At 41.4% G+C, this 20,079-nt stretch overlaps 1 protein-coding gene across 1 annotated transcript in view; it reads left to right on the forward strand.

The window, feature by feature from the left end:
* Positions 1 to 1,055: 1,055 nt before the first annotated feature.
* Positions 1,056 to 20,079, forward strand: part of LOC125897965 (spectrin beta chain, non-erythrocytic 4-like) — a 63,752-nt gene continuing 44,728 nt past the window's right edge. The window contains exon 1 of the mRNA XM_049591528.1: positions 1,056 to 1,404. Within this exon, the coding sequence (XP_049447485.1) occupies positions 1,282 to 1,404 (123 nt within the window). The 5' untranslated portion in view covers positions 1,056 to 1,281. The remainder of the gene's footprint in view (positions 1,405 to 20,079) is intronic.

The raw sequence follows: 20,079 nt of genomic DNA on the forward strand, positions 1-20,079 counted from the left end.
CTGCTCCTGCTCTGAGTGCAGTCATTTCTAGTGCAGAGAAATGTCCCTGGTGACACTGAGGGATGACGCAGGCTCTCTCTTCCTTTCTCTGTTTCACTACCCCTTAACAACACCATCTTTTCCCTCTTTTGACTTGCTCTCCCCTTCTTTTTTTGCTGTGTGCTCCCCCTTTCTCCGATTCCTCTCCCTGTCTCCCTCTCCCCATCTCCTTTTGCTTTCTCCCTCCTCCTCCTCCTCTCTCCCCTCCTTCTTGCTCTCTTGCGCTCTCTCTCTCTCTCTCTCTCTCTCCCTCCCTCCCTCTCTCTGCTCCGGCACTGCAGTGCTGATTGTGATTGCACACACACACACACACACACACACATACACTCCAGCAAGCACACACACGCACACACACACACACACACACACGGGAGCGTAGCTGAGAGGCAAGGACTGCAGCAGCATGCACCAACCGCGGCTGAGCTGTTCGGGGACATGAGGAAGGGGAACTGAGGAGAGAATATAGTGTGCTATCTCACACCAGACTATGTATGCATCTTTGCAGTGGTGGGAACGATGCATTTAAAGAGCGGATAGCTTATGTTATCCGGCCTCCTCTGCACTGCCTCTGCATCCCATTCACCCTGCTCCTCCCACTTCAACTCTTCCTCCTCCTCCTGTATACAGCATCATTAGACTGGACTACAGATTGACTGGGACTAGCGAGTGGTGGATGGTCAGGTTTGCCCCGGCTGAAAGATTCCTCTGTGGCTATGCTACATCTACATCTTCACTGATAGCTGGATTGTAATCGACATTTGGAGCTTGAAGATAACCCACAACCCAAAAGGAATCTTGAATGTGTGTGTGTCATTCTCTACCAGTGTTGTCATTGGCGCATTTCCTCTATTTGGCTGGTTGTTTTTGCCTTCTCTGAGACTGGCTAGCAGGCACTGCAGCATCAGGACCGCAAGACCCACGAGGCAGTAGGGCATGAGGACCCAGGGGCGACTCAAAGGAAGGGCTTGAGTACTTCCATTGCTACCACCGCTGCTGAGGTGCTTATCTTGTTTTTTTTTTCTCCAGAAAAGGGAGTCTGGTGGGGGTTGGGGTGGGTGGTGACAGTACAGGTACCTAGGCCCCTGCAGAGCAGAGCAGAGCGGTTGGCTCTTGCGTAGAGGAGGCAGGCAGGACGTCCTGTGGGAAAGGGGGGAAGAAGGGCTGGCTCGTGTGTTGAGCTCCTGATGGTGGCTATTTTTGTCTCCCCTAGCTGAGTGATTGGGACAGCGGGTGGAAGAGAAGATGCTTATGGCCCGAGACACGGCGCGGGACGAGGCTCAAAAGCTACACAGGAAGTGGCTGAAGCATCAGGCCTTTATGGCGGAACTGGCCCGCAATAAAGAATGGCTGGCCAAGATAGAACAGGTGAGTGGAGCATGATGATGGAGGAAGGGAGGAAGGGAGGGATGGATGGGGAGGTCAGAAAGGCAGAGCAGGTGAGTCGGGGAGGAAGGTACAAGGAGAGAACATGACTGGGTAACAGTGGGTGTGGTGTCAGTAAAATTGAATAGGTGAAAGTGGGAGAGATGTCATCGCTCAGCTTTCATTTCATCACTTTGCATGGGGACATCCTGAATTACATTCTCAAGGTTATTGCTATGGTGTCTGTAATCTTACGGTTCACAGGTGGTATGATCCCTGTCGTTCTTTGGTCTCTCTGCACAGAAATTAGACCACCTGAATTGACTTGCTCAGTTGTGGAGGTTACAGTGAATCTAGAGGACACTTGAACCTTTGCAGCTGTGAAGGCCAAACATACAAAGAATGCAGATTCCTTATATTTCCATCTATTTACAAAAGGTGTCTGTTAGAAACACATAGAAGGTCAGTTCACATCAGGAAAGCATTCTCAGGTTTGCTGTTTTTGTCCTATCATGCTTTGCTCCCCTGACAGACTGCAGGTCCCATCCACACAGAATTTTGTCCTGTGCCTCAGTAAAGCTCAGGTGGGCTCCTGAGTTTTAATGAATCAATGAGACTCCATTTCTGCTAATGGAACTTTGCATTTGGGAGGTTTAAGTCACAAATATATTGATGCTATTATTAAGAAAAACATGATTATCAGCTCAGTCAGATGTCAAGCTGCTGATGACAAGGACATACAGAGAATATGAGATTTAAGTGTATTCGGCACTTAGTTCAGCGAAGTTTGCAGAAACCCATAACATTATTGTAGAAATGTGCAATGTTGAAAAATTTGTAGGTTATCTGTTTTGTTCAGCAAACTGTATCATCTTTTGATGCTCTGCTGTAACAGAATTATTGACGTTAGGTGTGTGCTGTATAATAATTGAAGTGTGTTCAGTCAATTATGTGTTTGATTATTTGACACTCAGCTTTCTTACTTAAAGGGTAGCTTTGGTATTTTGCAACAAAACAGGCTGCAATGTTACCACATGGGGCAATGGTGCATGGTCATTTTATGTCCACTGATAGGCTGAGATTATTATTCTAAGTAGGGGTAACGGTACACAAAAATTTCGGTTCTGTACGTACCTCGGTAGACAAGTCATGGTTCGTTTTTTTTCGGTACAGTAATGAAAAAAATAGACAATTATTAAATATCTTTTACTTATTGGTAACCTTATTAAAACATACCACCACAGCAGTTAACTCTTTTTACACAATTTTTGAATGAAACAAATATATATAAAATCCTGCTTTTTCACATTGTTTGAATGAAAACAGAAATATAAAAGTGAAAAATAAAATCCTGCTGTTTTTTTTATCACATTTTTTGAATGAAAAATATAAATATACATTTCTGCTTAAACAGTTTTACTCAGTTAAAATAAAAAGTATAGTGCAGCTGGTCAGCTTTAAAGCCTGCTCAGATTCAGTTTTACTAGGAACTTACTTAGCTTTCCCACTTTCTTAAAGTGCAGTAAACAAAACATGCTTATATCTAAAGTGCCGCTTAAACAATTTTACTCAACTCCAATGGCGTTGATTATTTCTTTAGCGCGATGGTCAGGGAAACGCTCTTTCTTTTTAAACGACAACAATAAAGTAGTTTGCACCAGATTGCTTTTTCTAGTCGTGCCGGTTAACGTTCAAACTCGGGTGGTGTCGCTTTAGATGCGTTAGCATGTTAGACGTGTTTCCAAGTACATACACGACCGCTGTTCTGCAGTGTCGGCACACTGCTTTTGTCTTGTCCACTTGTTTATTTCCATCTTCGTATTTTACCCTGAAACCAAAGCGTTCCCAAATGGAGGACTTAAGGTTTGCGGGTGGGTCTTCAGGTTCGTCAGGCTCACTTGCCATGTTGTCAAAATGCGAGAATGCGCTGCACAAAGTGAAAGCGGAGATGTACGGGACTCGGTCCGTCACTCAATTATGTCCGTCGAGGAACTAGATATTTTAAATGGCTCGGCTCGCAAAAATAGAATTAAAATAAAATAAAATAAAATAAAATAATATCCTGCGCCCAATAATTCAGTACAGGGTCGTGCCGAACCGAAAGTCGCGTACCGAACGGTTTGACACAAATACATGTACCGTTACGGCCCTAATTCTAAGTGTCAAATGACATAATAGAAAGGATCCCTCCAAAGACAGACAACTTTTGTTATAGAGTGAGATCCTTTTTGCTAACCAGTAGCAGCCTCAAAATCCAACGCATTTGTACTCCTACCTTGCCACATATCATATGGTCATGGACTTTGTATGTCGACATATGTGGTGCAAGGTACCCTGGGTATGTTGGTTGTTGATGTTCTGGTACACTGTGTCAACTTCAGCCTGTTACATGCATTGTCTGTTTTCAAAATACAATCAATCAATCAATCAATCAATCAATCAATAAATCAATCAATCAATTTTATTTATAAAGCCCAATATCACAAATAAGAATTTACCTCACAGGGCTTTACAGCATACGACATCCCTCTGTCCTTTGGACCCTCCTCAGGGATTCCTCTTTCAGGACGGACAGACGTGCAATAGATGTCGTACAGAACAGATCAACATGATAAATTAACGGTAATCCATATGACACAATGAGACAGAAAGAGAGAGAGACAGAGACAGAGAGAGATGCAGGACAAACGGTAATGACAGTAGCTTACAACAACATTAATGAAAGTAATAATATTATAATTATAGTTCTGGTTACTGCGGTACAATATGTTGAAAGTATGTATTAATATCTGATAGTATACATGTGTGACAATAATCATATGTGTATAATAACAGTAGAAGTATGACTAATGATAACAGCAGCAGCAGGAGGCATCTGGCAGGACCACGGCAGCAGCACAACCACATACGTCACACTATCTAGGCACCGCTGTGATATGAGTTAATCTGAGAGACAGTGGAGCACAAAGGCTCTGGAGAAGAAGCCAAGTTAATACACCTCTGTTTTCACAGGAACTGTACAGTTTGCATACAGCAAGTTTCAATCTGTACACACTACATTGGTACAACACTGCAAATAGACGTTTGTTTCCTTCAACAACAAACGCACTTGGTTGTGTTAAGCCAACACACGCACATGGTTGGGTTTAGGAAAAAAGAACAGGGTATGGCGTAACAGTCTTACGGGGAGTGAACACCAGCCTCCTGGGTGAAAGTCGGTAGGTGTTGGACCCATCCACCACTATTCCCGCCCTCCCTTCTTGGACTTTCACCTCCGTAACTTACGTCATCATCCCGCCATGTTTCCCTCAATGCTGCCGGGTGCCATTAAACAGTAACAGCAAACGATAGCTTTTTCATTGTTGTCTGACGCCGGAAGTCACTGCCCAAGCACTGGCATTTGACAACTTTGGAATGAGACTGGGTTGCAAAATTGCCATTGTCAAAAGTCACCGGACTCCATTTAAACAAACAAATTTTATCATTGGTAAAAACACTTAATTCAAAGTCCACAACAACAAAACAAAACTCACAAAAGCCATCTTGGTTTGTCTTTCCACTGTTCCTACAATCACCAACTTTGGCTTGGTTGAAATAAACCTTTAACTTACCCAGTTAAAGTGTGAAAATATGCTGGCTCTATACATGCTAAAACCACTGTTTGTTTAAATGGAGTCTGGAGGGTTTGGCAATGGCAATTTCAGGGCTGATTCGCATCAAACAAAAAGGATCATACTCTTTAACACAAAAGTCTATCTTTGTTAGGATCCTTTCTGTAATGTTGTTAGACATGTATAATAATACAGTCTGTCAGTGACAAAAACAAACACTTTAATTGGACATACATTGAGTGTGTGCAATTGTCCCATTGTTTACATTGCAGCCTGTTTTGCCGCTGCTTTCTCACTCAATATTGGACCAGTTTCAAAAATTGTTGTCCCCACTGGTCACTTAGACACAAACATGTGGGAGAACATTGTCCATGTTGAAAAATACCAAAATTAACCTCTGAACTTGAAATCTAGAAGTAAATAAGTAAAGTAAGTAAGTAAATAGGCTCCTATTAGTGCTGTACCTGTACTGGTGAAACAGTGTGACAAAAAAATTACACGTATCTTACAGGCACACACTTAAAAGAGAATGCTAAATAATGTGATTGCAGTGTCAGTAAGGTTTATCAGACTTTGACCTTGCTAAAATGTATTTACATCTCTGATAATAGCCGGAGAGGTTTTGTTGACATTTCCAAGTGTTTTAATTATTAATTTTTATTGAATACATTAGTAGTCATATTCATTTGTGTTCTCAGCAGTGTTACATCCTGTGACTTAGTAATTTACAATATTATGTTTGTTCAAATACTTCCAGTCAGACAGTATGCTACAGTCTGTTTATTCATGGTAGGAACACCTGAAATGGTATTTTTACATTGCCAATAGCACAAAGGCTTGTATTGGGAAAAGTTCAATCAAATGTAGCAACATATAGCCCAAATGAAACTCTGAAAGATTAGATTTTGTCAAATTGATACAGATTTGGACTTTATTTTGTGGCATTAATCTTAGATTCGTTTGAAATTAAACAATAATGCCCCTTTTAGTATGCACTGTAAATTCAAGATTAGAGTAAGATACTGGATGATAACTAAATTAAAGATCCAATCAAAAAAAAATCCAATATGTGGTTCATTACCTGAGCCTAGTATAGTTTGCCAGATCTGTTTTCACACTTATGGTTTTGGTTTATAAAGTAGAGTTGAAACTATTTGTCGATTTTAGATTTCGCAATTAACAGAAAATTAATTTGCAGCTCTTACGATAATTGCTAAATCTTTAAGGCCTAAGTCATTTTCAAGCAATCAATTCACCCATTCTCTGGTTTCAGCTTTTCAGATGCATTGATTTGCTGGTTTTCTCTTTCATATCATTGTAAACTGAAGAGCTTGACTCTGACTCTTGGTCAGAAAAGAACAAGTCATTTAAAGTTGTAATCTTTGGGCTTTAGTGGATTGTAATGGGCACTTATCCTTGATATCTAACATTTTTTAGAGTACCAATCAATTAAAATAGTCATAAAAATAATAATCAGTAACAAAAATTATTTGCTGCAGCTCTGACGTTATGTGTCTGTTGTTACTATGTGTTAGTTACAGTTTTATGAACTTACTGTTGGGCATCCCAAAACTTCTCCAGTGATTAGTTAGGTTTGTACATCACACTTTATGACTGCTGTGTGTTAAGTTTGATGTTGCAAAAGTAGGGCAATTTAACATTATAGGTTAAATGGAAGAGTTGATTTTAGCAGAAAATCATACTGCTCTACAGCCAAAAAAATCAAATCAGATGGTAGAACAATGATATTTTATTATTATTAAAAGCAAACTTGAAAAGCCTGTTGTCAACATCCTGATCATATGTGTGTTATTATCTGCAACACCAGTAAAATAAATGAACAGAAGCTGGAGACATAGAGTGAAAAGCAGTATGTCTTAGTTGAGGATACTTGGTACATGTGAAGTGTCTGCTCAGCACACAGATAATCACAGTTATTAAGATATGCACTATATAGTGTATGTGACTGAGTATATTTATTTATTGAATTAAATAAACAACTATATTCAGTGTTAAAGTCATCTCATTTGGCAGCTACACTGTAGGTGTTACAGTAAAAGAAAATGGAAGCTACATTTCCATCAAACACTTTCTGTATAATACCCAACACATGCTAACCTGTTAGGACATATACCTAAACCCTAGATCTGTTTGCATTTCCTCTGCAGACAGTATTCTTAACTGCAGGTGGCATTACTGCCCAATTGTAATAGCTGCACAACAGGCACAATAGAAGATATTAAATATTTTGTATTTTTTCTTCTCAGTACGTAGCTGTTTTATTACAGGAAGGAGACAAGCTTTCTTTGAGAAAAGGGTGCAGGCAGTAAGTAAAAATACTGCCAAAAACACCAAGAGAGTTTGTAAAATGCTACAGTGCTGCACTGGTGTCAGCAAAATAATTGTATCTTTGACCAATCATTGGACTGCAGTGTTTCTAGCTCTGCCTTTAAGTATCAGATCAGTTTGCTAGGTACCCCAACAGTAGGGTAACAAAACCCTTGTTTCCACCAAGTAGCCTGGTATGGGTCAGTACATTTTGATTCACATCTTTCAAGTTAGCAGAGCGCTAAACCGGAAGTTAGCCGTGTGGTTAGCGGAAATTAGATGCTCAGCCACACTTGGTCGTGCTTGGCCACCGCATGTCTCAAGTGCACCTGCTTTATGGGCTGCACAATGTGTAAGTAGTGCCAGTAATCCCCAGATCATCCAAGAAATTGTATATGCGGCAGTTGAACCATTTGGGCTTCATGCGCCACTGAGCAACGTTTATAGGAATGAACAGGGCCCTGTGTTCATCGCTGTATCCAGGTCTCCTAATATATCCATGGCCTTTATGGGATAGTTTACAACAGAGATACAGACAAGAAGCATGAGGAAAAGGGGAGGTTACTACAAGCAACAAAGGTCCTGGGCAAGAATGCAACCATTGACTTGCAGTCATGTGGTTTGCATCTTCTACCACAAGGCCACCATAACATCAAACCCATCACCAGTCACCTTTGATATACAGTATATGTGCATTTTTTTCCAAAATAAAAAAAAGCAGTTAATGCTCTCCCTATCACAAGACACTGATCAGAGAGACATGAAGAGGCCCTCCAACTAGAATGACATCTCAGCTTGAAATGAAAGCGGACTGAAACAGGATACTGCTTTAGTTCGGAATCATCAGCATATTTGTATAACCTTTCATGCCAAATACCAGAGAAATCATCTGAAAGGAGTGCAGAAGATGGCTGCTCCATAGAGATTGTCTCTCCTGTGCTGACTGGCACAATTTCCTAAAGTTTGTGTGTATGTAGCCCCATACAGGCAGTTACAGAGACCCTCATGACTCCAGAGCTCTGCAAACATCACTTAATCTACCCCCATCTCTCTTGTTCGTTACCTGAGAGACAGAGAGAAAACAACGCTGCGTCCTGCCATGATTAGAGAACTCTACGTCCTTTTGGAAGCGTTCCCACTTCAGCTCCTCACCTCTGTTCTGTCAGTACTTACTCAGCACATGAAGGTGTACAGCATGTTTGGAGGATCTGTCGGTACTCCTCTGTTACAGTGAGAGGACTCAGAGCTGACATTGTGCCAGGCCTTACAATGGGTTCAGGAGGCAAAACACAGTCAAACCATCTTCCTGTCTAGCTGGAGCACAGATCAATGCCAGACAAATGAACACACACCACTTACATAGATATGGTTGCCTCTGTCTTTCTTGGGGCTGATACCTCATCCATTTTTATAGTGATTTAGTATCAACAGTAATGATTTTTTATGACAAAGAAAGATCAGGCTATTTGTTCATATTCTATATCCACCTACGCAAAATATCTTCAGTATTAGTGGCATCTTTATATATAGTTGCTGCCGCTTTTTAAAAGGTCAAAATTAGAAAAAAAAAAAAAAAAATTTAAACATCTTTCATTTTTTATCTTCATCCAACACATTCTCACTCCGACCTCACCACTTACCAACGTTTGGTCATGGACTTTCCACGTCCAGATAGGACGTGCAAGGTTCCCTGGGTGCATTGATTGTTGATGTTCTGGGATGCCGTTACAACTTCAGCCTGTGCATGCATTGTCTGTATTCAAAATACACTTTGCATACAGTCAACACAGTACGTCACCAAATTGACATTTTTTCCTTCAACAACAAACACACGTAGTTACATTTAGCCAACACGCACACATGGTTGTGTTTAGGGAATAAAGAACAGGGTTTGGCTTTACAATCTTACGGGAAATGAAAGCTAGCCTCCTGGGTGAAAGTTGGTAGTTAATGGACCCATCCACCACCACTCCCACCCATCCTACTTGGACTTTCGCCGCCTTAACTTTTGCTGTTGATGTTGTTGTTGTTGTTGTGTTTCCCTCGATCCCTCTGGGGTGCCATTAAACTATAACAGCAACTGGCTGCACATCATACTGACATGGAAGTACGACTTTGTGTCTAAAGCCAGAAGTGAGACCGGTTTGCTTAATTTCCTCCTTTATATGTGACTGGTAGAGCATATCTTTACATTTTTACATGCATGTATGGACTTATGTCTATACTACTGAAATAAATTGTTAAAAAGTGCAATAAACTACAAAAAAGAAAATCTTTTTTTTTAACACATATTTTTCTAAATACACGCAAGAAAGTTAGTTCATGCTCACAGCGTGATGACACTTATTCTACCATACGAAGTGCTGTGAATACCTGTGGTCTGGATTATAATGCTTTTGTTGTGTGCGCTTTTTACTGGATTTCTACAAAACCATTAGTGCAAGGAAACAGCGCTCTGGGACATGATGAGCGCATATGTTAGTGTCAGGGACGATTCTAGGATCAGAGGTTTAGGGGTGCTGAACACCCAGAGAGCTGCCCGGCCAGATAAATTTCACTGTTTTGTAGATTTTAACTCGATTTCATTCCCACATTTATGAAAGAAAAGCACAAGACTTTTTGGGAAAATCTGTGACTAAACCATCAAATCTGATAAAGGTTATTTAAATGCTGAGCCACAGCAAAAGAGGAATGGATTGGAATCATAAAAGAAACATATCGTAACCCTAATTTCTGGGGGAAGATAACTCATTTTGATACAGCAGCTCCTCAACATACACATAAACAGTGTGTATGTTTCTGGAGTAAACCAGCCCCCTATAGTGAGTACCAAAAATACCAAAAATGGACCTTGGACTTACCTTGGACCTACGATTAAATGTAGCAAAAATGAGGACTGGTAATGATAATAATGTGTTGGTATTGAGTGGTAGAAGTTAAGAAATGTGCCACACAGACGTTGTGCTAGACTTTTCGTCGCCAGTCATTTTGACCGACAGGGTCATAAAAATCTGGTCATAATCTATTTTTACCAGTCATTTTAATTTTTGTTTTTAAATGATAACCAAACCAAGCTTAAGCTTAAAACCAAAAGGTTTTAAGCTACAAGAAAGTATGCATGTGTTTTGTTAGACTATTTCAATAATTTTAAAACATCCCCGCATTAAGTCAGACCTTGCTATCAATTGGGACTATTTTCTGGCTAGTATCACTCCACCGTGCAGGCCCGCAAGACAGCACGGTAACAGAAATCAATAAGACAGTTCATCACTTTGGCAACTTTGGCTTGTGTCAATTGGGATGAACCTCGCTACCAAGCCGGCAAGGGTGAAGCAACTGCGCGTATGTCAGGCTCACTTCAGCTGCCCACAGATCCCGACAGACAGAGAAAACGCAATTTCCGCACTGCTGTGCCCAAATATATTACCTAATACCAGTCTATATAACGATGTCTGTAACTGATTGTCTGTAAAACAAAATGTTTGACTGAACTAATAGCCTGTTGTGTTGTGGAGAGTACATTATACGCGCCCTCGTTTTACCGTCGGCATTTAGTTTATTATATTAGGCTAACTGCTAAATCCGTGACATGAGTAATCAATCACATAGAAATGTGAATTCATATGTGATTACGACCGGTCTCTGCTTTGCTCTGGTGGTGGGTTAGCCAAAGTTGCCTGCGGGTTACATCTGTAACAGGAAACCGATGGAATTGGGAGCCGGCGATGTTTTTATTCCCACAGCTGTTCGCACCATTTTGGTATTCCTCTGTTTACGTACAGCAGCTGACGAGGGTGTGTCGTGAGCCTGAGCCGGTGTTTGCACTGTAGTATTAGGTAGCCTATATATAGGGCTAGTACATCTTTTTCCTCACTAATAATAGCCTACTGGTTCTCTGTTGGAAACAGCCGATGAAGTTTTTGTTAGCCGTTGCTATCCTGCGCACCTGCACGGCATGGTGATGAACTGTCTTATTGATTTCTGTTGCTGTGCTGTCTTGCGGGCCTGCACGGCGGAGTGATACTGGCCAGAAAATAGTTCCAAATAGTCCCAGTTGATAGCAAAGTCTGACGTACGGTGTCCCCCGTACATCTTCAGAATTACTTTTTCTACGGGCGATTTCTCAGAGCAGGAGGCTCATTGAGAGTAGTGACACCGTCACATCAGAGCTACAGATGGTCAGTGTTTCACACAACTTCATGTCCAAAAACCTGAACTATCACTTTAAGTATCAGGTAAGAATGAAGTGACATTACTCAGCTTAAGCTTAGTCTGTTCAAAAGATATAGACTGTCAAATATATCTTGCACTTAGAACAACCTTCCCTATCATGAAGTTGGTAGTCACACACTATGGGATTGGTTGTCCCTATGTTACTTTAATGTTATTAAAATGTTTCATTTAAATGGAACACCCAGTTCCAGTTCCAACACATTTCCTATATTGAGTAAAGCATAAACAGAAAAAAATCATTCTTAGAAGTGTCTGATGACTGAAGGTTCTCAGTCATCCAGGTCATGGTAATTCTAAGTGCTATATCATAGGCAACTGGACTTGCTCAAGCAAGCACTTAGAATTGCATTTTTTAAAAAAAAAAAATTCTTATGACAACATGTTCTTCATACATGTAACAACTGACCCCAAAAAGAAAGTGACAAGCTCTCCCTTCGTACTTTTTAATGGTAATAATTGTTTTATTATAAACCCAATGTGTAAAGGCCATGAAGAGAAATACAGAAGAGCTGGGTATTAATATGTCATCCCACCTCAATATAAAGTGTCTTATCACTAAAATAACCCTGTAGGTGACCCATGACCCCAGTGCTGAAAATTTCATGACATTGTCATGTCATTTTCTCAAACTTCATAAGTGAGATCTAATGCTTGTGACAACCGACCAAATTCTCCCCTAACCATCTTCTCTCCAAATGTGTTCATACATTTGACGTGGCATTGAAATTTAATAATTGACTTTGCCATCTAGCATTCCTATGCATTACGTTAGGAAACATTATTTTGTCTGGATGCTCTTAAAAAGTCTTGTATCTCCAAAATCCCTTTTATGTATTAATTCAAAAATGTTTGGTTTTATTATACATTTTTCGCATCCAGCATTGGGCCTCATTTACTAACATTTAAGAAAGGTCCAAATAAAAGTTTATGTCAGATTAATGACGTGTTCTTAAACCCAAGAATTGTTTGCACCTGTAATGATGAATCTCATAGAGTGCTGCAGGGATGACTTCTTTATGTACGCAGATATGGAAGTTAGCTTCACCTTGGTTCCCTCTTCAGAATCCAATGGGATTTTCCCATTTGGATTAGTGCAGAATATAAACTCTGTGGCAAACAAACATTTATGATACTTACACCTTTTGTTCAGCAAAATTGTCCTTTCAAATGAACAACTCTTTAATGATTTTTGAAGTTTAAATGCAATCGCTAGAAGGAAAAAGGTAATGTTTGGCTCTAAACAAACTATACTACAGTCGCATGATTTAACATCCCTACCACACTGAAGCTGTAAAACTGTTGTCAGCGTGATAACATTCTGTAGTCTCATTAAGCAGCTTGTTAGCAACTGCATTCTTGAATCAAGACACATAAAAGCTTCAAAATTCACAATGGAGTATTTACTGACATATTTTATATCGTAGAACAAAATGTGAAAGTCTCTTCTGCTTGTGTTAACCACAGACCCAACACATTCTCACTCCGATCTTGGAGTGATCTCAGTTCATATTTGGTCATGGACTTTCCATGTCGAGATATGACATTCAAGTTATCATCATTGGTTGTTGACATTCTGGAACACTGTGTCAACTTCAGCCTGTTACATGCAATGTTTGTTTTCAAAATACACCTCTGATTTCACAGGAAATGTACAGTTAGTATTACAGTTTCAAAATAAATGCACCACATTGATAAAACATCATGAACTGATTTTTTTTTTTTTTTCGGCAACAATGCACTTGGTTACATTTTGCTAACGCACACACGTGGTTACATTTTGCTAACACACACACGTGGTTACATTTAGGCAACAAAAGCACATGGTTGGGTTTAGGAAAAATAACAGGGTTTAGCTTTACAAAGTTACAGGAAGCAAACACCAGCCTCCTGGGTGAAAGTTGGTGGTTGTTGGACCCATGCACCACCCTTCCCTCATGCCCTACTTGGACTTCGACACCCTTACCTTTCATTGTTGTCCCACTACATTTCCCTGGTGCTATTAAACAATAACGGTGACTGGTGGAGTAATATGCTAACGTGAAAGGACGTCTTTTTTCGTTGGTGTCTGATGCCAGAAGTCACTGACCAAGCATCATGACTTCAGGGTGAGACAGGGTTGACAGACCTTAAAGGGACATTGTGTAGCGTTTTCAGTTGTTGGCAAAAATCAATGTCTGCATTCATAAATATGTCATCATTGGTGTATTACCTCCATCAATAATCTGATTTATTCTCATATAAGGAGAATTTTGGATTTGTTTGTACATTGGGTAGGTAAGTTGTTTGGGCAGTTCCATGACGTTCCGCCATCTTGAAAATACATCTGCCAGCAAGGGACATATAGCACTACCAGGGACCTACCTTCGGCATTTTCGTTGAGAGCCATGCCAGCGCTGCGTGACTAAGAAGCCGAAGGAGAGGAGCAAGAAGCGCTTCGCTACTACCCCAGCAAATTTGAAAGCCTGCACTACTGCAGCATAACAAAGTCCCACTCTTTGAGCATAATGCAGGATCATGCATATGCAGCATCATGGGAGACGGAATCCTCGTTGTCAAGAAAGCCCAAAGGGAATCAAACAGGTAACATGGTTGGCGCATTCAAAAAACGAGGGGCAACATCGGGGTAGCCTTTCACAGGTGGAAGGAGCTGCTGAAGGAGAAAGGTTTTAAAAGGGACGCTGTGATTGGCCTGCTGGCCTGCCTGACAGTTTTTTCCAGACAGGCAGGCCAGGCCAATGCAATCACAGGCCAGCGCCGCTGTCAGTGGTGCAGTGATGTAAGGCGAGGGATGAGGTGTGTGAGGTTGAGCCACTTGTCAGTTGTGAAAACACAAGACATGATTGGTTTGGATTTGGTTTCAATTTACACCCGCCCCAACAGTCTGTGTAGGAGCCTGAGGCCCCATTTATATGACAACGATTTCAACTGAAAATCGTTTACACGACGGCGGTGTTTTGGGTGCCTGAAAACGCAATGTTTTGAAAACGGGTTCCAGAGTGCAGCTTTTTGGAAATGGCAGCATCTCTGTTGTCATGTTAACTTGCAATATGCAGTTCCTCTGAAAGCGGAGACTTTACGCACATGCGCATTACGGTTCCAGTCACTGGGCATATGTGAGAAAGTCGACCGTCACAACAACAATGTTGAGCTCCAAGCCCGGTTCTAGGCAGGCATATATGAGGGGGCAGTCATAAATGTGAAGGGGGCATCATGCTCTAGCACATTTTTGCCATAGGTAGAGCTGACAAATAAAGGTTACTCACTCACTCACTTGCAGGATGTTGGGATGCTGTGTGAGTACCCTATAGAGGTTGTCAAAGCACCGTGGTCTCAAATGTGCTTGCTGCTTGTTTTGTTGTTGATAACAATGTTTTCTACATGGAATTGGGTTGTTGTTAGCTGTGTGTCCAACCCCCAACCTAAAGAACTGGATTGCACTTTGTCAGGCCTCTACCCTAGGACATGTCCAACTTGAGTGTCCCACCTGAAGACTAAGCTCCTGCTGGTATATCTCTTAGGGTCACTGAGGCACACAAACCCCCTGACCACAATAAGGTGGCAATCCCTCAGAGAGGAAAACTGAAAAATAAAAAAAAAAAATTAAGAAAAAATAAAATACAAATATCCTTCTTCCAGGCACACCTAACATCTTAACATTTATCTTATTGGATAAGATCTCCGCTGAGTGCCCACAGCGCACGCCCGGCCTGTTAAATAGCCTGTACGTCCTCTTTTGCCCGGACATGACCACTTTTCATGTCCCGTCTGGGGCGTCCGGGGAGTTTTTATAAATTGATGATAATGTCCGGTTTTCTGTGTGTGTGTGTGTGTGTGTATGTGTTAGAGTGCGGCACGGGCCGCATATTTCTGATGCCCGATATTCTTTAATTACTAAAGCACTGAGTTTGTGTCACACAGTTGTTATGGTTACAGGCTATTTAACAGGCCGGGCGTACGCTGTAGGTGCTCAGCAGAGAGGGAGACCTCCGTGTTTGAGACGGGAGCGGGAGGCAGGAGGTCCGACGCTTCCAGCGGGGGATGAGGGAGAAATTAAACAAAATAAGATAAAATAGGAGACACCCATCTCCCTCTTTTATTTTATTTTCAGCGTTTAATCAAGGCAGAGGCGGGCGGCTGGAGGCCCGAGACTTCCAGAGAGGAGAGAGGTAGAAACAAACAGCCAATGTGTGTCTGTGTGTGTTATGTTCAGGTGTTGTCACGTAAATAACAGTGCCCAAGCAATAAACAGGACAGACAATAGGATTTTATTTATTTTTACACTACATTTTCACTGAAAGCTGACCGAATCCGACCCGAGTCTGAATACAATTTATACATTTTTGACCAAACCCGGCCCGACCCGTCGGGACCCGTCGGGCTCGGATCGCCACACTCTAGTGTGTGTATTTGTCCCCTATTGGGGGCCTATCTGAATTTCTGCCTTTGAAAGATATTATTTTGTAATATAACTGAATTTTCTATCCATACATATAAACTTTAAATAGGCTATAGGCCTATTAAAATTATAAGGCATCTTTGAGTAAACTGCGAGTATCATTTAAGTAGGCTATGTTTGGCTGGGCCGAGTGTCCTCTTTTTTGGAAATCAAAATATGGTCACCTTATCAGTAACCATAACAACTGTGTGACACAAACTCAGTGCTTTAGTAATTAAACAATGTCAGGTTCAGGTTGGGTTTTGACAGAAATATGTGGCCCGTGCTGCACTCTTACACACACACACACACACACACACACGCACACACACACACACAGACACACACGGAAAACTGGACATTATCATCAATTTATAAAAACCCCCGGACGCCCCGGACGCCCCGGACGGGACGTGAAAAGTGGACATGTCCGGGCAAAAGAGGACGTTTGGTCAGCCTAATTAAGTAGGCCTATCTCACGACACGAGATGCTACGAATTTAACGGAGCTTCACGTTACTGCTGCATTCTGCCTCACTGAGACTGAGAAACCTGACACTGATGCATCTTGGCTCATTTGCATACTAAACAGTGATTGGGTGTTTACTTGGGGGAGGGTCTCTACCGACTGCAGCTAGTAGATCACACACAGCCGGCACACAGCATGGAGTGGAGTGGAGACAGATGAGAAAACTTTTCTCTTTTGTGCCTTTTTCGGCGGATTTGATTTGAGGGAGCAAGACATTTGTTTAAGGGGGCATTGCCCCCTTTTGCCCCTGTGTAGAACCGGCCTCGTCGACCTCTGTTTGTGCTGCTCACCCTGTTTATTTAAAGTGAAGTGTAGATCTGTTACTGTAGCAACTTGTCGTCCATCCAGACAAAGTTATATGTGCATGCTTTCGCCGTTGTGTCTTCTTTGTTTTGGTTTGTAATCACCGTGTTGTAGAGGAACGCGCTTCAGCGCAGGCGCATGGCGCCATGCCATGGTGTAGATTTAGTGGCTCCGTGTGAACGGGGATCGTTTCAGTAACGTTGTCATATAAACGCAGAAGTTTTTTAAAATGCAAAGGACAGACTTTTCCGTTTTAAGAGAAACCATTGTCATCTAAACAGGGCCTGAATGAATACTCCATGAAGTATTGGATGACATGGTTTCATCAATGTTATCATAGCTTTTTGGTACACAGTGGCTACCGTTATTGCAATACGCGTTTGAAACAGTGAGGCGCTAGAGTGCACTATCTGTTTGAATGGAATATACGATTTCAGCGTTAGATGGGAGAAATTCCTACACACTGTGGCTTTAATTCAGACATCTAGGGATTTAGGGTTTTTCAGGGTTTTAGGACTCATTTGGGCACCATTCTATTGTCCTCACAAGTTGAAAGCATGTGCCAGTTGATCCTAGTTGACCTTTTTCACAGCAGACATTTTAACTTGTCACAGTAAGAAAAGCACAGGTGAAACTGGTCACATACCTGACTAACTGAGGCCGGTTCTACGCAGGGGCAAAAGGGGGCAATGCCCCCTTAAACAAATGTCTTGCCCCCTCAAATCAAATCCGCACAAAATAGAAACGTTTTCTCATCTGTCTCCACTCCATGCTGTGTGCCGGCTGTGCATGATCTACTGTCTGTAGTCGGCAGAGACCCTCCCCCCAGTAAACACCCAATCACTGTTTAGTATGCAAATGAGCCAAGATGCATCGGTGTCAGGTTTCTCAGTCTCAGTGAGGCAGAATGCAGCAGTAAGGTGAAGCTTGATTAAACTCATTGTAGCGTCTCGTGTCGTGAGATACTTAATATATAGTTAACAACAAAAAACAAAAGTAAAAATAGCAGTGTGAGCATAGAGTGTGAGCCTGTCAGTGCGAACGTTTTTTCAATCACACAAGCACAGCAAGAGTTGAGTGCCTGCTGCATGTCACATACTGAGGACAAATGTCCTGTGTGTGCCAGACCCCTACATAAAGCCCCGCCCAGCCTCTAGTTCTGCACGCTGTTTTTTGATAATCACAGTGATTTTTACAAAGCTTTTATTAACTTTTCACTCCTGCAGCTTTCAGCAGCTCAAAGGAGAGTAGAGTGTAGAGAATCTGTTAAATTGCTAACAAAAACCATAAAAAACAACAAAAAAGACAAAAAAAAAAAAATAAAATAAAATAAAATAAAATAAAATGTTCTGCTCTAGCCTATGTCTGTTGTGTTTGTTAGTTCTGTTAGTTTGAAAAGTTTTTTTATAAGACTAGCTTTGGTAAATACTGGCTATAGTGAGGTTATCGTAATCATTAGGTTCAAATTTATTTCATATGTCTAGATGCCTAATGGCCATCCAATAAGATAAATGTTAAGATGTTGGTTGTGCCTGGATGAAAGATATTTGTATTTTATTTTTTCTTAATTTTTATTTTATTTATTTTTTATATTTTTTTTTATTTTTCAGTTTTCCTCCCTGATGGATTGCCACTTTATTGTGGTCAGGGGGTTTGCATGCCTCAGTGACCCTAAGAGATATACCAGCAGGAGCTTAGTCTTCAGGTGGGACACGCAAGTTGGACATGTCCTAGGGTAGAGGCCTGACAAAGTGCAATCCATTTCTTTAGGTTGGGGGTTGGACACACAGCTAACAACAACCCAATTCCATGTAGAAAACATTGTTATCAACAACAAAACAAGCAGCGAGCACATTTGAGACCACGGTGCTTTGACAACCTCTATAGGGCACTCACACAGCATCCCGACATCCTGCGAGTGAGTGAGTGAGTGAGTGAGTGAGTGAGTGACCTTTATTTGTCAGCTCTACCTATGGCAAAAATGTGCTAGAGCATGATGCCCCCTTCACATTTATGACTGCCCCCTCATATATGCCTGCCTAGAACCGGGCTTGTGACTAACAATGACTCAGTTTCATTAAGTGTACCAGTTAGCTAATCCAGTGAGTAAACATGCACAATATCACAGCCTGCCCTAAGTGGAATGTAGCCATAATTAATGTTTTTGAATACAGCTTTGCTTTTTCTACCATGACATGTCAAAATGTCTGCTGTGGAAAAGGTCTATTAGCATAGGTAAACATCCCACAAATCCCCATCAAAGGTAAATAGGCCTGCACTTGTATAGTGCCTATCTAGTCATCTGACCACTCAAAGTGCTTTTTACACTTCGAGTCCCATTCACCCCTTCATTCACACAGTGGTGGCTGAGGCTACCATACAGGGTGCTGCCTGCTACTCTTTTTTTTTTTTCCAAACACACTCACACTGGTTGGGATTCAGTATCTTGCTCAAGGATGCTTCAGCACGCAGACGGGAGGAGCTGGGGATTAAACTGCTGATCTGCCGATTGGTGGACAACCTGCTCTTCCTCTGAGCCATGGTCGCCCAAAGGGCATGAGACTGCAGGGTCGTGTGCACACACACACACACACACACAAAATGTAGAGGAGTAAAAGGTGAGAGGATCAAGTCAAGAATACCCAACCAAAAGTCAGAGGTGCATGGAACACTGGACTCCAAACACACACACAAAAAAGACTCTGTTTGGAAGTGAAAGTACTTCAGCAGACAGAAAGTTAATGCCAAATGAGCTGTCATATTTAGTAACGAGTAGATATAAAATAACGCAAATAAAGATGCATGGGATATGCGATGCATTATAGTAGCACAACTTTAAGAACTGAAGACAGAGACAAGCACTGCAGAGCTCTCCAGGGTGTGCTGGTATGTTTGTGAGACAGATGCCCTTTTCCTACCAAAATAGAGTGGTGCAAGAATGAGTCCTAAAATGAAACCAAAAGTATTTTAGCACTCATCTCAAACTCAGTTGGTTTTGTGAATGGGTTTTTGGTTAGATACCCCAAAAAAGGTCTGTGGTTAACACAAGCTTAAGAGACTTTCACGTTTTGTTCTATGACATGAAATACATTAATAAATACTCCACTGTTCATTTCGAAGTATTTACTTGTCTTAAAAAGGGTGGCTAAATGTCACTACAGAATGTCTTCACGCCCACAGGCTTTACAGTCTGGTTATGATGGTGACATTAAGTCATGTAACTGAAGTGTAGTTTGTATA

Source organism: Epinephelus fuscoguttatus, linkage group LG12 (genome assembly GCF_011397635.1).
Source record: "Epinephelus fuscoguttatus linkage group LG12, E.fuscoguttatus.final_Chr_v1".
NCBI lineage: Eukaryota > Metazoa > Chordata > Actinopteri > Perciformes > Serranidae > Epinephelus > Epinephelus fuscoguttatus.